At 43.5% G+C, this 21388-nt stretch overlaps 1 protein-coding gene across 2 annotated transcripts in view; it reads left to right on the forward strand.

Annotated features, from left to right (window-relative positions):
* The window catches only part of LOC143117020 (complement factor H-like), a 48796-nt gene that overhangs the window by 13321 nt on the left and 14087 nt on the right, over window positions 1-21388 (forward strand). For both annotated transcript variants that reach the window (XM_076278459.1, XM_076278460.1), the window contains exons 13-14: window positions 1340-1510; window positions 1622-1804. In XM_076278459.1, the coding sequence (XP_076134574.1) occupies window positions 1340-1510; window positions 1622-1804 (354 nt within the window). The remainder of the gene's footprint in view (window positions 1-1339; window positions 1511-1621; window positions 1805-21388) is intronic.

Here is a 21388-nt window from a genome sequence, read left to right on the forward strand (position 1 = left end):
AATTGACTTGCCAATTAACTTAACACTTTCCCACAAATTTAAGGCTGTGAGACCTCATGTGCATGAAGTTAAGTTATGTGGTGTTTAAATTAGTATTTTATCAGAAAAATTGCATTTAAAAGCAACATATTATATTTCAACTGTGGCAAAATAGATGTCACAAAAAAACACATTGGGCTGTATTTTGGACACCAGCGCATGTCGTAAAACTCGTTTTTCACCCGTGCAAAGTTTAATTCGGTATTTTGCACGTTTATTTTTTAAACATTGCGCCCAGGGGTGCGGCAATTAACAACCTAGGGAGGGGCCTGGCGCGTTGTCTAAAAATCGCTATTGTACACCACCTAAACCTGGTCAGAAGTTAATGGCGAGTTGTTCATATGCTATTTTAAGAGCGCATGTCAACAGTCATATTGGCAGGTGCATGCACCATCCTTCTATCATTCATGAACGCACACCAGCGCACGTCCAAGCATTACAAATTGCACGATTACAATGGGAAACATAATTAGAACAAAGATATTACGAAATACTGTACATCTCATGATGAGTAGTTATTCACCATCATTTGCAAATTGGTAATGACAGTTAAAAGTGATTAGGGGAGAGGCGAGAGACACGTATGGAGCACAGCTGAAGACGCACTGTCACGAGATATAAGCAACTCCTCTGCAGGATAAATGTTGTTTTATTCAGTCATTTGAGCAATAGGGTAAGTGTTGCTTTTTCCAGCCTATGTTTTCGGTGGTAACCCATTGTCAGTCAATAGTTCAAGTAACTGCATAACTGTCTTTTCGTTGACTGACTCCTTGGTAAAGTTAGTTTCACTTTGCCAATGAGTTCAAATAATAGACGAGTGCAAATGCGTGAAGGCTATGCTTTTAGTAAAGCATGGTTTAAGAATGACTATTCCATACGGTCTCGCAAGCAGCCTCCTTCAAATGCGCCGTTGAATGCCAAAATACCGATGCATTAACTTGACATATCGCGCGTTGCCTCGTTAAAGGGAATGACGGATGTCATTCTCATTGGTTTAAAATGATGTTACGCCCCAAACACACCCATATGACTGATTAAAAAACCTAGGAACACCTTGTTGCACCATGCGCTCCACGTTTGATAACGAAACCCCTCCCAATGTGAACTGGACATCCTACTAAATTAGACTTTTGACGAGTGACGATGCACTTTAGAATGTCATGATAGGGCCCATAGAGGCTCCATGGTCATGTGCCAAGAATGTGTGGATCATTAGGCAAAAATATTAAATAGTGAAAAATATATTAAAGCTTAAATCTTTAAAGCTTAAATCTTTTTTTACTTATCATTTTTATTTTAGCTGTATGTGCTGCCCCAGCTAATGCTGATGATGTGACTTACATGTTTGTAAGTAAAAAGGAATTTTATTGGCCGGGAGAAGTTCTGAAAATTGAATGTAAACCTGGTTACAGATCAGAACTGCAACAAGTTCAGTGTCGTAACAAAACATGGGAAGACCCAAATTGTACACGTAAGCTTTTCCTTTCAGAAATGTTTTTTTTATAACTGGCTTCATTATGATATGATTTACATTCAACCTCAATAACCTCAATATTATTAACAGTTTTCTATTCTCAAACAGGAGATAATAAATTTTGCACAACTCCACCAAAAATTGAAAATGGAACAATTGTCTCCCAAGAACAAGAATACCCAAATGGATCTGAAGTGAAATATAGATGTGATAGGTTTCATACAATTGTTGGCAAAGACACAATTACATGCAGACTGGGAAACTGGAATAAACCACCATCATGCATCAAACGTAAGTAGGCTACATCAGCTTCCATGATGTCGTCCCCGAAGGAAAGTTGTGCTGTCTTTGTGTCACATAATTCTAACTTTTTTCATAATAATTCTGACTTTTTTTCGTCTAAACTCCCTTGAAAAGGGAGCATAAACTGTCACCATCTCCTACTCCACCCCCTACTCTTGCAACTTTTATGTATGTTTTTATGTACGTGCCTGTGTGTGTGTGTGTGTGTGTGTGTGTCTGGTTGTGTGGATGTGTGTGTGTGTATTCATGTGTGTGTATGTCAATTTGTCTCTATCAAATGATATGGGATTTTGAAGACTGATAACCTACCTATTTCAATATTTGAATTTTTCAAAAACTGATAACCTATATATCGGCCGATGGTCATTTTTAACAAACACAATGTAAAAATGTTCTCCCATAACAAGGTTCTAATCAAGGAGGGGCATTATGTATTTGAATAGGCCTAACTATCTACCGGTAGATTCTTAATGAAAGGCTCTTCAATATACAGTAATTTATTTGTTTAAGAAATAAAAGAGTGTATAGAAAGAATCTTATTCTTATAGAAAGAATAAAAATAAAATAGGTCTTTGTTCTGTGATCATCACATTGCCATAAACTACATTGTGAGCAGTATATACTTGCAGTGCCCGTTCAAACATGCTATTCCTGAAGAAAACCCATAGCCCAATTGCATGCCCGCATGCTTTAAAATCAATAATGAATATTGAATATTATATTATAATACATTAGCCTTTAATAAATGTGCAGTGAGCAGAATTTAGGCATGGCTGCATGTGAAATTTTTTACAGATCAAAATGATAAACCTAACAGCTATTTTGAGTTAAGGCTATGTTTATTGTTAAGCCTATTGAATAACTTCATGATAGAGAACACAAACCATTTCGTGGAATGATGCATCATCATATTAAATTTGCAACGCTGTGACTTAAAAACAGTCTCTGGTAGGCAGCATAAAGGTCACTGCATACTCGCCGTTCCCGACCTGTAGCGCGACAATGTGACGTCACAGGAGCACTGTACCATTAAATACTCGCGTGTGGTGGTCGCGACACAAGTTGCAATATTCTCCTGAACAGAGGTGTCGCTGTTGTTAAAAGGCTAACGCAAACTAGGTTACACAGTAGAAAAAGCTGCAGTAAGAAACACTAGCTAGCCTCTGTGATGGTAGTTGTGAATAGCAGCAACCAAAGTCTGAAGTGCCATCATCATTATCATCTAGTTTCCAAGGTGTGTGCAGGTAGATAGATATATAGATGGATATATAGATAGATACTTTAGTCATCCCGAGGGAAATTTTAATAATTTAAATATTTTAGTTAGCTGGCTAGCTAGCAGCTGGCTGAGTTTGTGTAATTTCCTAAAGTGAAAAGAGATTTTGTTCAGGTCTTAGGATATCCTTTGTTTGAAAATAAATTGTTTCTATTCTTTCCTTTTAATTCCATGTGTTGCAACTCTTGCTGGTAACTTTGTTAACTTATCCAGCAAACTATTAAAAATTCACGACTGTAACAAAACACTGCAACTCTCGCTTGCCCTCGAACTAGTCCACCTTCCGGTTTCCTGTTTGTCGCGCTCAGCTGAAAAAAATAGAGTGGTGCGCTACCCGGCCAAAATCCTGGCGCTCCAGAGATCTACGTCATTTTGTCGCGCTACCGGTTGGGTGCGGCGAGTATGTAGCAGGGCTCCGAACCGGTTCAAGGAACGAAAACGAAAACCGAAAACGAACGGAATTTTACGAGGAGCGGAAACGGAAACGAAAACAAAGTGGTCTTCAACTGTTCCGGAACAGAAACGTTATTCTGAAATCCACAAAACCGGTTAATAACGTTTTTTTTTCGTTCTCTATATATTTTATAAAATTTCACAAAAGCATATCCTATGTCAGGGAGACTATTTCCGGTTGTGCGAAAAACAAGCCCGCATCTACACTGTTAATGTGATCTAACAAGCCGCTATGTAGCCAACTACTGTAGGCGAACAGCCTAATAATTTGATTTCTGCAGTTTGAAAAAAAAAAAAAACGAATAAATGGACCTTTGGTCCAAATGTGTATATTTTGTCTTGCTGTTGTAATGTAACCTATCCGTCTGCCACTTCCGATCTTAGGCCAGCTCGTAGCGTAGGCTACTGAAACTGATTTGGAAATGTGTTTGTAGCCTATGCGTAATAGCCTATTTTGCCTGTCCACGCCATGTCGTTTTAAAGTCGGAATTTGAAATGTTTGCGCAATTATAGCCTATTCTATGTAGAAGAGTTAAACGGGAAATTTGAGATAGGCCTTGTCAGAAAAAGACAGGTTCGTTTATAAACAGGGTTGGAATTATAGTGCAAGCCTTTGAAGATCTCCATATGGAGAAAACTTAGGCTACAACCAGGTAAGGAGTTTAGCACGTATCCAGAAATATTTTTGATAAGAAATTATTTATAGGCATAGGTTAGGCCTACAGTAAGTCTGTAGGCTATGGGATGGATAGCCCATCTGAATGTTTTTGGATGCCGCCTGTGATTTATTATTTTTGGGCATAGCTACGGTATAGGCTAAATCATGGGGAAATAATGAGTACGTCTATTCTAAGGTAAAGTCCAAAAAAATAGACTTGATAGGCCCGCCAAACACTGCCGGAACTTTAAGAACGAACGATATTTTGCGTTCCGAACCGGTTCAGGACCGATATGTTGGTGGCGGAACGCATGCAAGAACGAAAACGTTAAACATAGGCCTACCTGAACCGTTCGGAACAGAACGTTTGAAAAATAATTTCGTTTTCAAGCCCTGGTATGTAGTGAGCCTAAGTGACATCTCGCTTTGTCTGCCAATCATGGTCTGTAGCTGTGTGGTTGGCAGCCTGATCTCACCAAATGGTGTAGAATGACACGCCGGTTTCTTAAGTCATTTGGCATGTCATTTGTTTATTCAAAGTCTCAAGTTCAAAATAGCCTGGGCTATTCCAAGTGTCAGTTTATTGCACATAATTTCCCCCTTGTTTTGAATAGACTTGAATATTGAATATTTGGGAATGTGAAAATAATTGCTAATGGACAAATTAATCATTAGATTAATCAACAAATTAATCGTTAGATGATCATATTTGTAAAATGTTTTGCTTGCATAAAGGGAGAGACATTAAGCATAAAGTGTTTGTTAAAAATGACTATTGGTCGTTATATTGGTTATCAGTTTTTGAAAAACTCAAAAGTCGAAATCGGTATCCGCCCTCAAAATCCCATATTGGTCAGGCTCTATAAAGACAAGGAGACAAATTGAGATACACACACAAACACACACACTCAAACACCCGTACGCATGCACACAGGCACACACGCACGCGCGCACACACAGGCATGCCAAACAAGGATACAAAAAAGTTTCAAGAGTGGGGTATAGAGGAGGAGATGGAGACAAACTCTGCCCTACAAAGGCTAAGAGCAGTATCTGCACTTTTTCAAAAAAAAATTTTTTTGCACAAATAAGAAGTACATGATCTGCTCTTCAATCTGTTAAAAATTCATATGGCTACCTAATACATTTCTTAGCTAAATTTAAATTTTTAGTTTGCAGTTTGTATAGAAAAGTAGAGGGGAAACCAAGGCAGAGTGTATCTGCCCTTACTGCCTTGATTTCAATGGCCATTACTGCATTCTGCCTTTGTTTCACTTGCCCTTACTCTAATAGGGTGTGTGTGTGTGTGTGTGTGTGTGTGTGTGTGTGTGTGCACAGGGACAGACTGAGACTAAAAAAAGGCCCTGGACTTTCTTCTAAAAAGGCACACTACCATTCACACTCACACACACATTAGGTGTCTATCATGATACAGTCTCACAATGTTAAATGCCAGTGAAAGTATCATATTCAAAATAGTCAGTCGGATTTTACAAAAAGTAATTAACATATACTTTGACAAATATAAGCAGCAGTGTGCAAAGGTGTCAAAGGTTAGGTTTTGGTGTGCAGCAATGCAATATTGCTTGACATGAAAGTCTACAAGAATACCTGATTGATTTCGTTCCATTTTTACATAAATGTTTATAAATGACAGAGTTGCCATTGTTAAGGCATCAAGTACCTCCTAAATTAATATAAAAACTGAGTGATTATGATAACTTGCTACACTTTCCGCAAAATGTTATTGTATGGCCATGTAAGTATAAGCCGTAATGCAAAGGCAAAGCGCAGTATAGCCTATAAAACTACCAGATTTTGCCTAAATGTCAAAAAACAAAATGTTTAATATTCACCTCACTTTGATCTATCTAAGTATACCCCTTGTTGTTGAATATAATTTGATGCTTATACTTGGTGTAAGAAAAACAAAAATATGTTTTTCTCAGTTTGGCATTTTTGCAGATACTGCTCTTTGGCTTTGTAGGGCAGAATTGATAAGTGTGATTTATTTTCGCGGAACGTACAGGACTAAGTGGCTAAGCTATTTTGTACCGATATGCTGTACATGCAGCCTAGTTCAAACCATCATTTTATTTAGATTAAGAATTTCAGGTGCCTACAATTCCAATCCATACCAAAAAAAATTGCGATATAAAAAAAGACACTTTACCAGTAAAATATCACAGGAAGCGTCATCACACCTGCGGCGATGGCAATTGTCAGGGAGGTAAAAAGGGGCGTAGTACAATGAGTTCTTGAATTTAAATAGATGTGCTGTTGTACTGATTGGCCCTTATCTGGATACCAAGAGTCACTCACAATGCAGCCACCTGGGCTTGAATGAAAAGTGGGCACTGCACCACTTCATTCTGCTACACCTGTAAGAGTAGAAAGACTCAAATTAATAGACAGGACGCAGAGATAAAGACAAACCACATTCGCAAGGATAAAAAGAAACATGTGAATCAAATGGAGCATGTTCTGGATGAAGAAAGTGGTGGTGAGTCTGATAATGAGAGTGTGGATGTAAATTGATATCGGTTCACATGTCTCTATGGTATCAGAGACAATCTACAAAGATAAGTTACAGCACCACACTCTTCAACTGACCAAAGTAAGACTAAGGATCTATACAGGAGAGGCTGTGCTAGTGTTAGGAGTTGTCAATGTGACACTGGATTATAATAGTCAATAAGTGACTCTACTCTTGTACATCATCAAAGGAAACAGTCGAGCCCTGTTGGGCCGAAGCTGGCTGGAAAAGCTCAGGCTGAACTGGCAGGTAGTGTTCCTGGTGGATGATGGTGGCACCGGTCCTCTACAGGAGATATTAGAGAAACACTCCAAAGTGTTTGAGGATGTCCGGATACTCAAGATAGGACTCAATGCAGGCGGAATCTTCAGACAAACACGTTTATTTGCTACGAATTTACAGTTACAAACTTACTTACAGACAGACAGTACTTCGACAGGGTGAACAGAGAGACGATCCGACAAAGAACAGAGAAACAGGAGGGTAGAAATACACAGACCAATTAACAGAAAGATCGGACTGTATGAAACCAACAAGACAAAAAACAGGGAACAGGTGTGAGCAGAAACAGAGGGAAACTAACGAGACAGGAAGTGCAGACCATATAAGGGAATGGGTGAAGACAAAGACACATGACCAGACAGGTAAATACAGAGCACAACATAAAACAATACACAGAATGGCCACCAGGGTGGCACAAAGTCATCAGTCCAGGCCAGATCCTGACAGAGGAAGAATGAATTAGGCAGCAGGAAAGACATAAGAGTTAAGCTGCGAGCATTAAGCCAGGAAGTACTTCAAAGTGCCTGAAAGCGAGACCTGTTCCTTATGCTATCAAAGTTGAAGCTGAATTAGATAGATTAGTTAAGAGTGGTGTGTTGGAGCCGGTGAGAACATGTGAATGGGCCACACCAATTGTACCAGTCATAAAAAAGATGTATCTCTAAGAATCTGTGGTGATTTTAAAGTCACAGTAAACCCATTGATGACATTTTCGCTGGTCTGGCTGGGGGACAAAAAATCAGTAAGGTGGACTTATGTCAAGCTTATGATGCATGTGGACCGAGAATCTCAAGGACTACTTACCATTGTAACACATAAAGGTCTGTACAGGTACCAGAGGCTCTCTTTCGTTATCACATCACATCTGCAACCACCCTGCATTGTTCCAAAGAGCTATGGACCAAATCTTGAGTGGGTTACCCGGGATTCAGTGCTATTTAGATGATTTGTTGATCACTGGACCTGATGAGCAGTCACACTTGAGAAACCTGGATGCAACACTGCAAAGACTGGAAGACTATGGTCTCAGAGTAAAAAAGAAGTGTGAATTCTTCAGACCTTCTGTTGAGTATTTAGGCCATGTTACTGACTGAAAGGGACTGCACAAGGCACCATCAAAAGTAAAGGCTATTGTGGAGGAGCTTCCCTGCTAAATGAGTCAGCTGAGATCTTTCCATGGCCTGCTGACCTACTATGCAAAACTTGCCTAAAAATCAGTAAGGTGCAAACTTATAGTTTTTTTGTAAAGGCTATTGTGGAGGAGCTTCCCTATGGAGGGGGATAGCTGTCAAAATATTCGTGTCCATAGATTAGCAAAGTTGTAAGGTGAAAACTTTATTTCACGGTGTGTTAAACAACATAATGGCATGATATTAATCTTTCATGTGCATGAGGCCCATATAGCATCACAATGAATATGAAGATCATGTTAAAAGTTTGCTGGCATACCTGATGTCACTGAGCTGTCAAAGAGGCTACGAAACCATCTCCGTATCGTCCCCTTAGAAGTAATGGTTAACGTTACCAAAGAAGGAAAGCAATCTTGCAACTAGCATAGTGTCGCCTGCCCCCGAACTCCATCATACGTTTTCTGTTTGTAATGCCAAATCATGTTGATTTGATGGCCACCATGGCTGCCCTAACGTTAGTAGTTAAAGCGAATTATTTTTCAATAGTGCCATTTAGTTGATGGAGATAATTATTCTGGCGACTACCGAAGTTCCTAGCACACACTTACTTTACAGTTTTGCTTCTACGTCAAATATTTGGTGCCATGTCTTAACACACCAACATAGATAGCGTTAAAGTATCGCCATGCAAGACTAGACAACAGCATGCTAGTCATTGTGGCAACTGGCAAGATTTAAGATTAATACTGTTAAACAAAACTTACCGTGATATGTTTGTTCGGAACAAAATCCTTTCGGTTGATGTTCACAATCCACTTCTGACGAACAGCTTGGTCTTCGGTTCGCCCTGGGAATCTGTGTAGTGCTTATGTATGGTGTTACACAGAGGCAGGCTGTGTAATAACGGCGGGGGAACTTGTATATTTTTGTTCCATATCTGTATTTTCCCACTGCTGTTGTAACAGCCGAACACACAACAGGTTCTTCCCGACATCGTAAGCCAATTAACGAAGGGGGAAAAAGACGATTTGTTCAACTCCACAGGTAGCTATCACAAACGTTAGCGCCGACGTGCCTAACCCGCAGTAATGGCACTGCCCCCGCCGGATTCGTCTCAGCGCATGCGCAGTCTTGATCTCGATCTATGTTTCTTTTCTCAACAAGTAATGCCTGTGAATGCGGCGATGACGTATTTTGACAGTTGAGTCACTTGTGCGAAGTCGTACTCATACCAAAGAAAGCCAACTGTAAAGTTTGATTTCGTGCTTGTAATTTTTCGAATTCATATTTTTTTTCATCCGTATTCTGATGGATAAAATACACACAATATATTTTATGCACGACTGGACTCATTCGAGAATTCACAAATATTTATTTTATGCACAACTACAGACAAATACGCACGTGTATCAAATCTATGGACACGAATATTTTGACAGCTATCCCCCTCCATAGAGCATCACAGTCCCGCCCACAGGAGTTTCCGGAAGTAAGAATTCAATGCAATTTCTCCATTGACAATTCGGGTATAAGCCATAAAAACTTAACTGCACATGGTAGACTCAAAACCAGCTACGGCTGTACTAAGCGATTGTGTATGCTCATATAGACGCCAAAAGTTCACGGGGCACTAACATCGTTTTGAGATAAATGTCTTTTATTCGCGATGTCTTGGATAAGTACTTCATTACCCACAATCCTGAACAATCCCACAGTGATGCCTCTGATTGGTGGAAAGGCCGTTCAGTCATAGTTTGAAACTTGAATCAGCGAATATTATTGACAAAGATGGCGGAGTCTTTTACTGCCTATGGCGAAAATGTTAATGTGAATAAAAACTTTCTAGACGAACATTGGTACTTGTATCAACAAGGATTGTGGTTTATATATCACACGAACTTAGTCAGGGCCAATACACCATCAAATACAACACTGTAAATGCTAGTTTGAACACTTAACTTTTCAGGTAGCCGATAGGCTAGCTAATCATTAGCCTTTCAGACATTAGAATTATAATGCTGCTAACATTAGCCTACATGCTGCAACACAGGTATGAAATATATTATGTTTTAGTGACCTTGTTGTTTCTATGAACATGAATTGTTGTTTATATTGTAGCGTTCAAAGGTTTCAGGACGCCAAGAGTAGTTCAAAGCAAGCTTTATTGGCTCACGAACGAGGGCAGGGACACAGACCCAGATCACAATGCACACAGGGCAGGTCAAGAAGACACACACACTACACATACAGGGGAGGTCGCAGCCCCCCACACAAAAAGGATCACACACGAGGGAGAACTAAAAGGGAAACATGTCACACTAAAGACGCTAACTTTACACTTATAACTAAGGAGAAATACAGACATAAACCCCCCGATTGTTCACCCTCGAGTCCCAGCATGCCTTTCGGTGGAGAACGCTAACACAGTCTTTATGCGCCGACGCTACATAGCTCCCCCAACAAGCCGTTGCCGTCCTCGGCAACGACCACGAGGTAGCCACATGCTAGCGTCGGCGCGCGTCGCCCGTCACTCAGTCCAGTGCGACAGCTCCGCCAACTCACGTGGGGTGCACGCGCCGCAGGAGCTCACTCAACGGGCGCCACGCTGCTAACAATCCAGTTCGGGCGTGCTAGCAGCCACGTGGCCGACCCGCTCGTCACCAGCTCCCTCTCAGCAGCCGCCCTCAGGCTGCCCTTTCCGCGGCGTGTCACCACGGCACTCCTCCTCTCCAGACGGGGCCCTAGGTGGCCTTACAACCGTCGACACTGTACCAAGCACCGGAACTCACGGGTCAACTGTCGCTGCACCTCCGTCGCTCCGCTCCGTTGATTCACCGACCAGGACAGACAGGCTCCGGTTCCGCTGCAGCCGGACAACCGTTGCTGCCTCGCTCCGTTGTCCTGCTCTGCTCCCGGCCCGCTCCACTCCGTCGTGGTCGCGACGAAGGCTTGACCCCCCGAGATGGCCATGCTATCAAACTCCACACAACGAACTTTTTTTTTTTTTTTTTTTTAAAGGCGCCGGCCAACCGGCCAACTAGAACTAGCGCCTAGCACAGCACGGTGCCCCTCACACGCACCCAAAAGTTAAAACCACACACGAAAACAGTCACACACTAGAGGGCCCCCACCCTCTCTCCTACCCAAAAGTCCCCGCACCCCTCGTGGCTCCAATATGGCGCGAAGCAGGCGCGGCCGCCCAGGCTCCCCATCCTCCTCGCCACTTCCATCTCCCCCGCGACAAACGGGCTCCTCTCCGGGACCCACAGTCGGCCCGTCCAGGAGGGCCGGAAGAGAGCCGCCAGCTCTCGCTGTCTCTCCCCCGGCGGGGGCAGCCTTTCCGGCCCCACCTCGAGTGGCAATCCTGGTGGCCCGTCCTCCGCGCCGCTCTCACTCTCGTTCCCCCTCTCGCCGCCGCTCTCCTCCACGTTCGCCCCTGGCGCGCTCTCCGCCACCAGCAGGCCCAAGTCTTCTCTGAGGAACCCGCTCACTTCCTCCTCACGCGGCTCGAGTCGACGGCCCTCCTCCTCCGAACAGAGCTCTCCCGGCGCTTCGTCTGCCGCGCGGAGCCAGGCCTTGATGATGGCGCCCCTTCTCCTGTCCCTTCGTCGCCGAGCCTTCGTGCGAGCCTTCGGAGCCCTTAAAAGGGCTGGCGGGAGCTCGATCGGCCCCCACCCCGGGGTCAGGTCGCCTGCCCTCACGTAGACTCCCGGGGCAGGGGCAGCTCCGCCACTCAGTCCAGCGTTGGAGGCATCCATGTTCGAAAGTCGCTTCTGACACCAATGTAGCGTTCAAAGGTTTCAGGACGCCAAGAGTAGTTCAAAGCAAGCTTTATTGGCTCACGAACGAGGGCAGGGACACAGACCCAGATCACAATGCACACAGGGCAGGTCAAGAAGACACACACACTACACATACAGGGGAGGTCGCAGCCCCCCACACAAAAAGGATCACACACGAGGGAGAACTAAAAGGGAAACATGTCACACTAAAGACGCTAACTTTACACTTATAACTAAGGAGAAATACAGACATAAACCCCCCGTTTGTTCACCCTCGAGTCCCAGCATGCCTTTCGGTGGAGAACGCTAACACAGTCTTTATGCGCCGACGCTACAATATGAAACATCAACTTAGACGAGGCATAAAAAGCCCTGTATATCCCCATTAATAACTTAAACCTTTGAACTAGCTAGCTAGCTGATAGCAAAGCTGGATGCTACCACCGGGTAGACACTGCAGTAAAATGGTTAGCAAACCGTCCATATTTCAGTTTCAAGGACGAAATCAAGAGTGTCCAAAGGGGTTAAAACCACTTTAAATCGGGTCACATTATTGACTGTTGTGTGTCGAGGGTCAGCTTGTGGGTTTTGTATGGGCCAGCATGAGGAACAAGACCTATCAAACCTACGAAGTTGTGTGGTGAGTTTTGCAGGGAGGTTGGTAATGCTAGTTAACATTAGCTAGGCTACTGTAGCCTTCATACTCTACGAGCCATATCAATCATCCGGCTCTGGCCACCGGGGGGTTACTAACAGCACTGACATTCATTCGGTTTTGATTCTGTCCAGCACCGCTTGCATCAGGCGAATCAGAGGAAAAGCATAAAGTGACGTGCTCGGCCACTGATTCGCTAACATATCCACTTGGAGAGGGGCATCCCTGTCGCATATTGAAAACCATAGGGGACAGTGGGCTGTTTCCTTTGAAGCGAAGAGGTCTACTTGTGGTTGGCCGAACCTCTGCCATATAATTTCTATTATACAAGGATGCAGGCGCCGCTCCCCTGGGACCGGACCTCCTCTCGATAGCATATCCACTCCATAATTCATCTCGCCTGGGAGATGAATCCCCCTGATAGAGTGGAGTCGGGTGTGGGCCCACAAGATAATCTCCCTTGTCACTTTCATCATAGAGGCCGACCATAGACCACCCTGGTGGTTTATGTATGCTACTGCCGTCGTGCTGTCCGAACGGATAAAAACGTTCAACTGTGCAATAATCGGCTGGAAGTAATTCAGGGCTTGCCTGACCGCTAGAAGTTCTAGGATGTTTATGTGCTGGGCACTCTGGATGTCTGACCACCTGCCTTTTACAGAAAACCCTTGACACACCGCACCCCAGCCCGTCTTGGATGCGTCCATTGTAATTACAATATGTGCAGAAATTCAACCTAGGCATACACCCTTGAGATAAACTCTCTCGTCCCGCCACGGCTCCAACGTCTGTAGGCCTTCTAAATTGTTTGTCACAGTTAAGCATTTGTGCTTGTCTCTGACCGGATGTAATTTGTGAGTGTTGAACTACCGCTGGACTGGGCACAGATGCTGCAGTCCTAACGGTGTTACAGATGAGGCTGCTGTAAGTAAACCTAGGAGCCTCTAAAAATATTGTGCGGGTAGGCAGCGCTCTTTTGTGGCCACCCCAAGGCACTGCCTGAGGAAGATTGTGCGTGAGCTCGAGAGACAAGCTGTCATTGCATTGGAGTGAGGCAAGAGGGAGAGTCCAAATGGAAGAACGAGGGCAAACCGTAGAAAACGCCTGAGTGTCTGGGGATGATTGACAGGTGGAAGTAAGCGTTGGTCAAATCTAATTTCACAAACCAATCTCCCTCCCGTATCTCCTAGGATTCTTTTCGTCGTGAGCATACGAAACTTCTAAGTGCGCAGTGCTCGATTTAGTTGTCTCAGATCCAATAACGGTCTGAGGTCCCCATCTTTCTTGGGTACAAGAAAATATCGATTGAAGTGGCCGCACAGCTTCCCTGATTGCATTCTTTTTTAGCAACGACTATCTCTTGACTGAGGATGTGCGCTTCCTGCTCAGACAGGCCTACAGTTGAATCGATTATGCCACTGAACTTTGGAGGTCTACATGCAAACTGCAGAGAGTGGCCGTTTTCTACCATATTAAGTACTCAGGGTCGAGTCTTTGGCTATCACGCGCCAATATGTTTTTGAAAAGGGGACCCGTGTAATGTTGACAGGGGAATCTTTGACCTGTGTATTGACACTTCATACGATGGTAGGGAGTGATTGTGTGTGGCAATTACGATGTTTGTGGAACTGGTGTGCTTATGACTGAGGACCGTGCTGTGCCCAGCTCGGCAAGGCAACGGGGTGCTTGTGACTGCATTAATGAGGACAGTGGGCCCGTTCGGTCGTTCCCCATGGCTTTTCTGCACAGAGGAAAGACAGCATTGGAAGTTGAGAGCGGGCATGTTCAGTTATTCCCCGTAGCTTTTCTGGTACATAGGGAAGACGTCATTGGAGGTTGACAGTGGGCTATATAGTCATTCCCCGTGGCTTTTTTGATGGGCTGAGGCCCCTTTCCCCTGACGCCGGTCATCACATCAGAGACGCTGAGTGCGCTGCTTGGGGCCTGCCTGGCGTGGTCCTTGCGTGTCCGGCCTGAATTTGTCCATCCTCTGCCTGTTGCCTTGGCGGGTGGAAACCGCGGGGTGAGGGCACGGGCTGTTGAAGTTAGTGTTCGAAGCCGAGGAGCTCCGTGAGGTAGCCGAGTAAGAATGCCTCCGTATCGCTCCACGCTGCTCTGCTTGCTGGTGGACAGTGGAATGCTGATGAGGAAGCACATGCTGGTATGCCACTGACTGCTTCTGATTAGGGTTGGGCACCGAAACACGGTTCTAATATGGCACCGGTGCCGACGCGGTAGTAACTGCATCGAATAACAACATGGATTTCGGTGCCTCATTTTGGTGCTAAAATAGTGTTTTTTTTTAATTGTTTTTTTTATACGAGGCATCACTGCATATCATGCGCCATCTCTAACGTCTTGCTCTGATAGCAACACATTCAGATACAGTTAGCTACTGAACACTGGATGTATAAACCAGAGGGGTGCACCACATAGGCGAGTGGACAGTGTTTGACAGCTTGCGTGAGCCCAAGTAGCTTACTTTAAAGCAATATTGCGAGCTCCTGTCAAAATCTAGCAGTGGGCCTAACTACACACAAGCAAAAGGCTATGAAACAACATCAACAGTATACGTTACACAATACACTTGCTAATGCGTTAACTGGCATTTATTTGAAATGTTATCGGCAAAGTTGTAAGGTGAAAACTTTATTTCACTGTGTGTTCAACATAATGGCATGATATTAATATTTCATGTGCATGAGGCCCATATAGCATCACAATGAATATGAAGATCATGTTAAAAGTTTGCTGGCATACCTGATGTCACTGAGCTGGCAAAGAGGCTACGAAACCATCTCCGTAATATGTTATCGCTAATTAAACTCAGCTGACTGGTGTTAGCGCATAGCCATAGTTGTTGTTAAAATGCCTACCAGGCTATCGCTGGGAATCTAAACACTTCAACACCGACATGTAGCCTAACAAAACTATTGTGTGTTATGGGTTAAGACATGACATTTCTTGAAGTATTTGGGAACACACTGAATTAACTGGAAAGTAAAGTCCCTGTTAGATTAGCTTGCTTGCAAATGCCGTTGTCCATGACCTGGCAGTTCTATGGCAAGCGGTTTTAACATACCTTATGGCAAACCGCCTACACTGGGTAAACTTGAAAGCAGAGCACCATTGTGTGTGCATGCATGGCAAGGTGTTTTAACATTTAAATGTATTATTCGTAGGAGCAATGATATATTATTGATAGTAAATTGAATATAACAGTTCAATTTCATGTTCAAATTTGTCTTATCAATAAAAAAAAAAATCATGCTTTAGACCAGGGGTTCCCAAACTTTTCCACGACAAGGCCCCCCAAATAGCACTAGGTTCTGGCCAAGGACCCGATGTGTTATTAAACCCATCGACAATACTACGGCAAATGTAAAAATACATTAAGCTAATCCTAATGATTATTTTAGCCACAAGCACTTCGTGATGGAGCATACAGTGTGTAAAAATTGCATTTGGGGCTTTCTGCTATATGAGAGCTATCACTCTACTATTATTCCCAGTCATTATCATGGGAAATATAATGTTAAGATGCGTCACATTATTATAATGGCATTGTATATCAACCCTCATAGTAATAGGTATATTTTACATTTTTCAAATGTATTTATTTGTTGCTTTTATCTTTTCCTTCCAACTTGCTGAGGCCCCGCTGGCACCCCCTCGTGGCCCCCACTTTGAAAACCACTGCGTTCAGGCACCGTTACCGTTTATTTAGCACCGGTATCCGATAAAACCCAAACGATATCCAACCCTACCTCTGAGTCACCTCAAACTTCTCTGTCAGCATGGAAATTGCCTCGCCGAAGAGACCGCCTGGTGACAATTGAGCATCTAGGAGGACATAAGTGGCGCTCGAGGACCACCAGGTTTGACATCGTCCTACCCATGGCTTGGGCTCCTCCCGCTTTTCCCGCCGATATGACGTATGCCTTCACCGCGATCGTGGAAGTAGCTCTACACGGCTTCGATGGCAGGAGGGGCTTCGACTTCCAGCGAGGCGCTGCGGAGGGGCACAGATGAGAAGCCATGGAGTCTTCCAAAGGCAGCATGGCTACGTAGCCGAGGCCGGCAATGCCATCAACGTTGGTATTCAAGGATATGCCCTGAACGGGCATGCGAGCGGGGTACGGGGCTTTCCATGAACGCCTTAGTTCCTGATGCACCTTCCTGGTTTCCGCCTCGGCTTGCTTCTTCTCCAAAAAAAATGGTCATCTATCCGAGATGGAGCTGGCGAGTCTGTCTTTGGCCAAGCAAGGTCCAAAAAGAAGGCTGCTCGCTTGAACATGTCATAGAAATCCGCTTTCGGATTCGGCCTCATAGTCGGCTCTGGTGATGCAGGAGGCTCCCTGTATGGATTTAGCTCGTCTAAACTCCTAGACTCCTCTCCGGAGTGGAAGGGGGATAACGTTTCTCCTTGCTCGAACACGAACACCCCGTCCAAGTCCTCGTCGAGCATTTCACCACCATCGAGAAAGACTACGGGGGGCTTGATGAACTGGGGAGGGTCAGCGTCCGCCGCTCTCGAGGGGGGAGCGTGGTTGTGGCCAGGGTCCGACTTCGCCTCCTTCTCCGAGTTGTTATCCGGAGGGAGCTCTGAAGGGAGCAGTTCTCCTAGTCCGCCGAGAGACGAGAGTGCTAGCACCGAGTGAATAAAACCCAAGCATCCCACACACGTGTCGTCATAGGCGCCGGAAGCACAGTGGCCAGGGAGCCGATGCCCCCCCACTTTTGTCTCAAAATATCTTTTAATAAACAAAAAAAAAAAACACAGCGCAAAGCTATTTGTGCAGCGTCACTGTTGAAAAACCTTACATTTTCTGCCCATGGGTCAAAACCGATGAGCAAAACACCCCCAGGGAGCAGACAGCGCTCCACTCTGAGACGTTCATTGTCAATCAATGCAACATGTGTGGAGGGATTTTCTGTGTCCCCGTTTCCCAAACCCAGGGGCGTATCAAGCTTTTTAAAAGTGTGGGGGTTGTGGGATAGGAAAATGAAACAATCTTGCCAAATTATAAATAACTCCTTACAGGGACGTTGTAAGTATTTTCTGAGAGGGGTGCGGGCTATATTGGTGTCCGGCAGTTTCTACCCCGAAAAAAAATGAAATTCTGATTGCTAAACACACTATTTTAATGCAGTTTGGGAGGGACAGAAGAAGCAGCGCCCCTCATATGTGTGGCTCATGTGACATGTAGGCCTACATGATCTACCTATCACTTCACTATTTGACACTACCCTACATGGAGACATATCTCATGTTATAAATCAAGAAATCATTTCAGAAATTATGTTTTGTGCATATGGGTTAGCAGGCTACAATAAATTGCCCTAACAGACAGCAGCCTAATTTCGAGGTATCACTAATACCTAAATAAATATAATAATAAAGAATACAGAACTGTAAGCTTAAATTAAAAAACATTTGAAGTCTACCCAAACATATGCAAAGGGAATATAAATAAATTGTGTTGCATATAGCCAGCTTAATTAATGTCAATTTAAAGATTATGATTAGCAGTTTCTTTTTCCATTAATAGTTACAGGAAGCCACGTTGTTGTTTAAGTTATTGTTGCTTCTAGCCCACGTTACCTAGTTTCACTTGCTGCAGGGACACACATATTGCATAAGCGTTCTATTTGAGTTCTACATGCTGGAAATCTTAGTTCTCAGATGTAGAACTCAAATGTGTCTTGACGCCTTCGTTTGTAAGATCAAAATAAGATGTTCTAAATGGAACGCGATCGTATTTAAGATCTCCAGCACCGGCCATAACTTAATTTCGCGGCTACGTGGACCAGTAGGTTAATTGTTGAGGAGGCCCATAGTTTGAGAAAAGCTGCAGATCATAAACAGAGAAAGCAAAATGCTCTGAGAACAGTATAGTAGCCAAGGTCTTTCTGCACAAACAAGTGCCTTGGTGCGCACACCCCCGCTTTCACTTTGACTCTCTGCATTTAGATAGATAGATAGATAGATAGATACTTTATTGATCCCCAGGGGAAATTCAAGAAATGTATACATTGTGACAAAAACTGTCAGTCAGACAGTGAATTTTGGTTTACTAAATTAGCATAATGCGGTAACAATTATCATTTCAATTCTACCTGAAATCTGCTCACTGCAGACTTTATAATGCAGACCCAAGCAGCAGCACCTTGAAAGATGCACACTTTGAATTTGATCAGAGCGGCTCTGGTTCTTCACTGGCTAACTTGATGTGATTGGCTGGATGACCATTCAATCAAATCAACAGACCTATTTGTGTCTCTTTGTGTGTGCGTTATGGTAGATACGGTTCCAACTCTTTACGGGAGCGTTTATTTCCATATTTTACTTTCATTTTAATCTGACAAAAAGTGTGGGGGATAGAATCATGTTCCAGCAAAAGTGTGTACGTTATAACACCCACATCCCCCACGCTTGCTACGCGCCTGCCCAAACCACATTTGCTGATGCGAATTTCTGCTGACAAAAAGGAGGCTGCATTTTGTGTGGACATCTTAATGCAGTTTAAGGCTGATTTATGCTTCTTACTTGTGAGCCTACGCCTACGTGGGTCAGCGGCAGTCATTCTCACGTTCTCCTTTACAGCAACAAGACACAATCCCTCAAACTCTAGCATCGCCCTTTACTCATTGTCTTCATCTTTTTTCCCCTTTTGAAAAAGTGTGATATTCATACTCAAGTCATTCGCTGTCTGTCTCCCTGTACTTTGGAGACTCCTCTGCAACTTCAGCTGAGGGGCAGTGGTTGTCATTAGCGTATAGTAGAATGTGAACAATTATCAATGATATGATAATACTGCTATGATGATACTGCTTTTATTGCACAACTGAGAATTGGGCTAATCGGTTACAAGGTGCTGTCATCTATCCGAAACATCTACCAAGCCTTCTCTGGGTTTGTTGGGTGGGTATTGCAATGTTCAAATAAAGCATGTTAACCTATTTCATTTAATTCACTTCTGTGCGCCTTGTGTGATATAAGAAACTTTTAAAAGGAAATCATGAGAACAACAAAAACAACGCGAAGAGATTGCGGAATTATCCGGTTCACACTATGCTACTGACCATTTACAAAATGTGAGGGCACTTTGACATAGGCTGCACGCACTGTGATTTGGACTGATAGAATATGAAGAGTGGTCAATTGCCTTTGTGTAATGGAATTGGCGAGTCTTGAAGTCTTCAATAATCAATTTCCCTTAAACTAAGCATTTACATGAAGCACATGATAGGCTATGCCAATTGAAACACTTTCAACTCAGATAGCTAGGTGGCTACCAGGTTCATAATTCACTTTTAATTGCAAACAGAAAATATCTACCTAGCATCATTACTTCTATTTCCACAGGAATGAAGGTTGTTTACACCAACTTAATATACTTATCATTATGCTATAGGCCTAAATGTGGCACAAACAATGTTAGAGTTTGTGGAATGACCATAGGCTATATTTGAATGGAGCTGGCAAAATATTATGAATACCGTGTAGACAATGCTCTTAAAGTGACAGTACACCATTTGTAAATTATTTTTTTATTTTTATTTTTTTTGGGGGGGGGGGGCGGCGGGGGTCCTGCATTTGAAGTGAAGTGTCCCTCATTTGGGGTTGAGGAAGTTGGCAACCCTATCCTGACCTCTGCTGTTTCGTTGAATCTCTGTTTTAGCTGTTGCGTGTGTGTGTCTGGCACGTGTGCTGGCAAGTGTGTAAAAACACTGGCTCTGATTGGCTATCATGAAACATGACTCTGCCTTAGCCAATCATCGCTTAGTCATTATTAACCCCCCTCCTCACTAGCTGTGAGCCAGGGTGCGTTCGGATTACACAGTTTAATCAATCAATGCATAGTAACGCACCGCATTTAACGTCTAGTAACGTTAACGGTGTTGTAACGATGGGAAAAGTAATTAGTTAGATTACCCCGTTAGTGAAAAAATAACGTTGTTACCTAACGCCGTTCTTTTAAACAGCGTTATTCCAAACACTGACCTCCACCAGTCCAGGTGTTTACTCAAGGCATCACGTCACACCAGCCGTGCTCCATTCCACCCTCCTTCGGTGACACTTTGAGTGACATACCCACTGAGCGTACTTATCCCAAGAGAGTTAGACACCTTCCAGACAGACTCCCCTTGCAGTAGAGACTAACCCACTACGTTGGGGCAAAATAATCCCCAGGGTTTAGTCTGGGAAATGAGGCAGTCCACTCTCTTTACCTAGTTTTGTTTATGTCACGGAATTGTTTATTAAACAAAGGTTAATAGTAGGGATGCACGATATTGAATTTTAGCCGATATCCAACATGGCGATATTCTGGCCGATTGCCGATGCTGATACCGATACACCTCTATTTTTATTAATTTAAACGTCTCTCCTGTACAACAATTAACCTGTTATTATGATAGTGTAGGCTACTTGCTGTCGATACGGGACATTAAAAACTTTACTTTCTTTCAAGCCTGTATCATTTTAGAAATAGACATTCACTCATGAAAAATATTTAAATTATTTCAAATATGGCACATACAAGGAGCTTTGTTATTGTTTACGTAATTGAAACAGTCTATTCTGAAATGTGAAAAATTCTTAAAATTCTTCATAGATAAAATAATAAGAGCCAACATCCCACCTCCTGACTCATCACCTAGTTAGCCATCTCCAGCACTTTATACCAATGTCTTCTTCCCAGCTGTCTGTGGTGGTCTCCCACACAGGGATGTAGTGGTAAAATAAGAGGTGGGTAAACTATGAATTTTGTGATCTTGGTGAGATGAACTGTGC

This window comes from Alosa pseudoharengus, unplaced genomic scaffold, assembly GCF_046254945.1.
Source record: "Alosa pseudoharengus isolate Yale_2024_CS ecotype anadromous, Long Island Sound unplaced genomic scaffold, YU_APseudo_1.1 YU_APseudo_1.1_scf_11, whole genome shotgun sequence".
Taxonomy (NCBI): Eukaryota; Metazoa; Chordata; class Actinopteri; order Clupeiformes; family Clupeidae; genus Alosa; species Alosa pseudoharengus.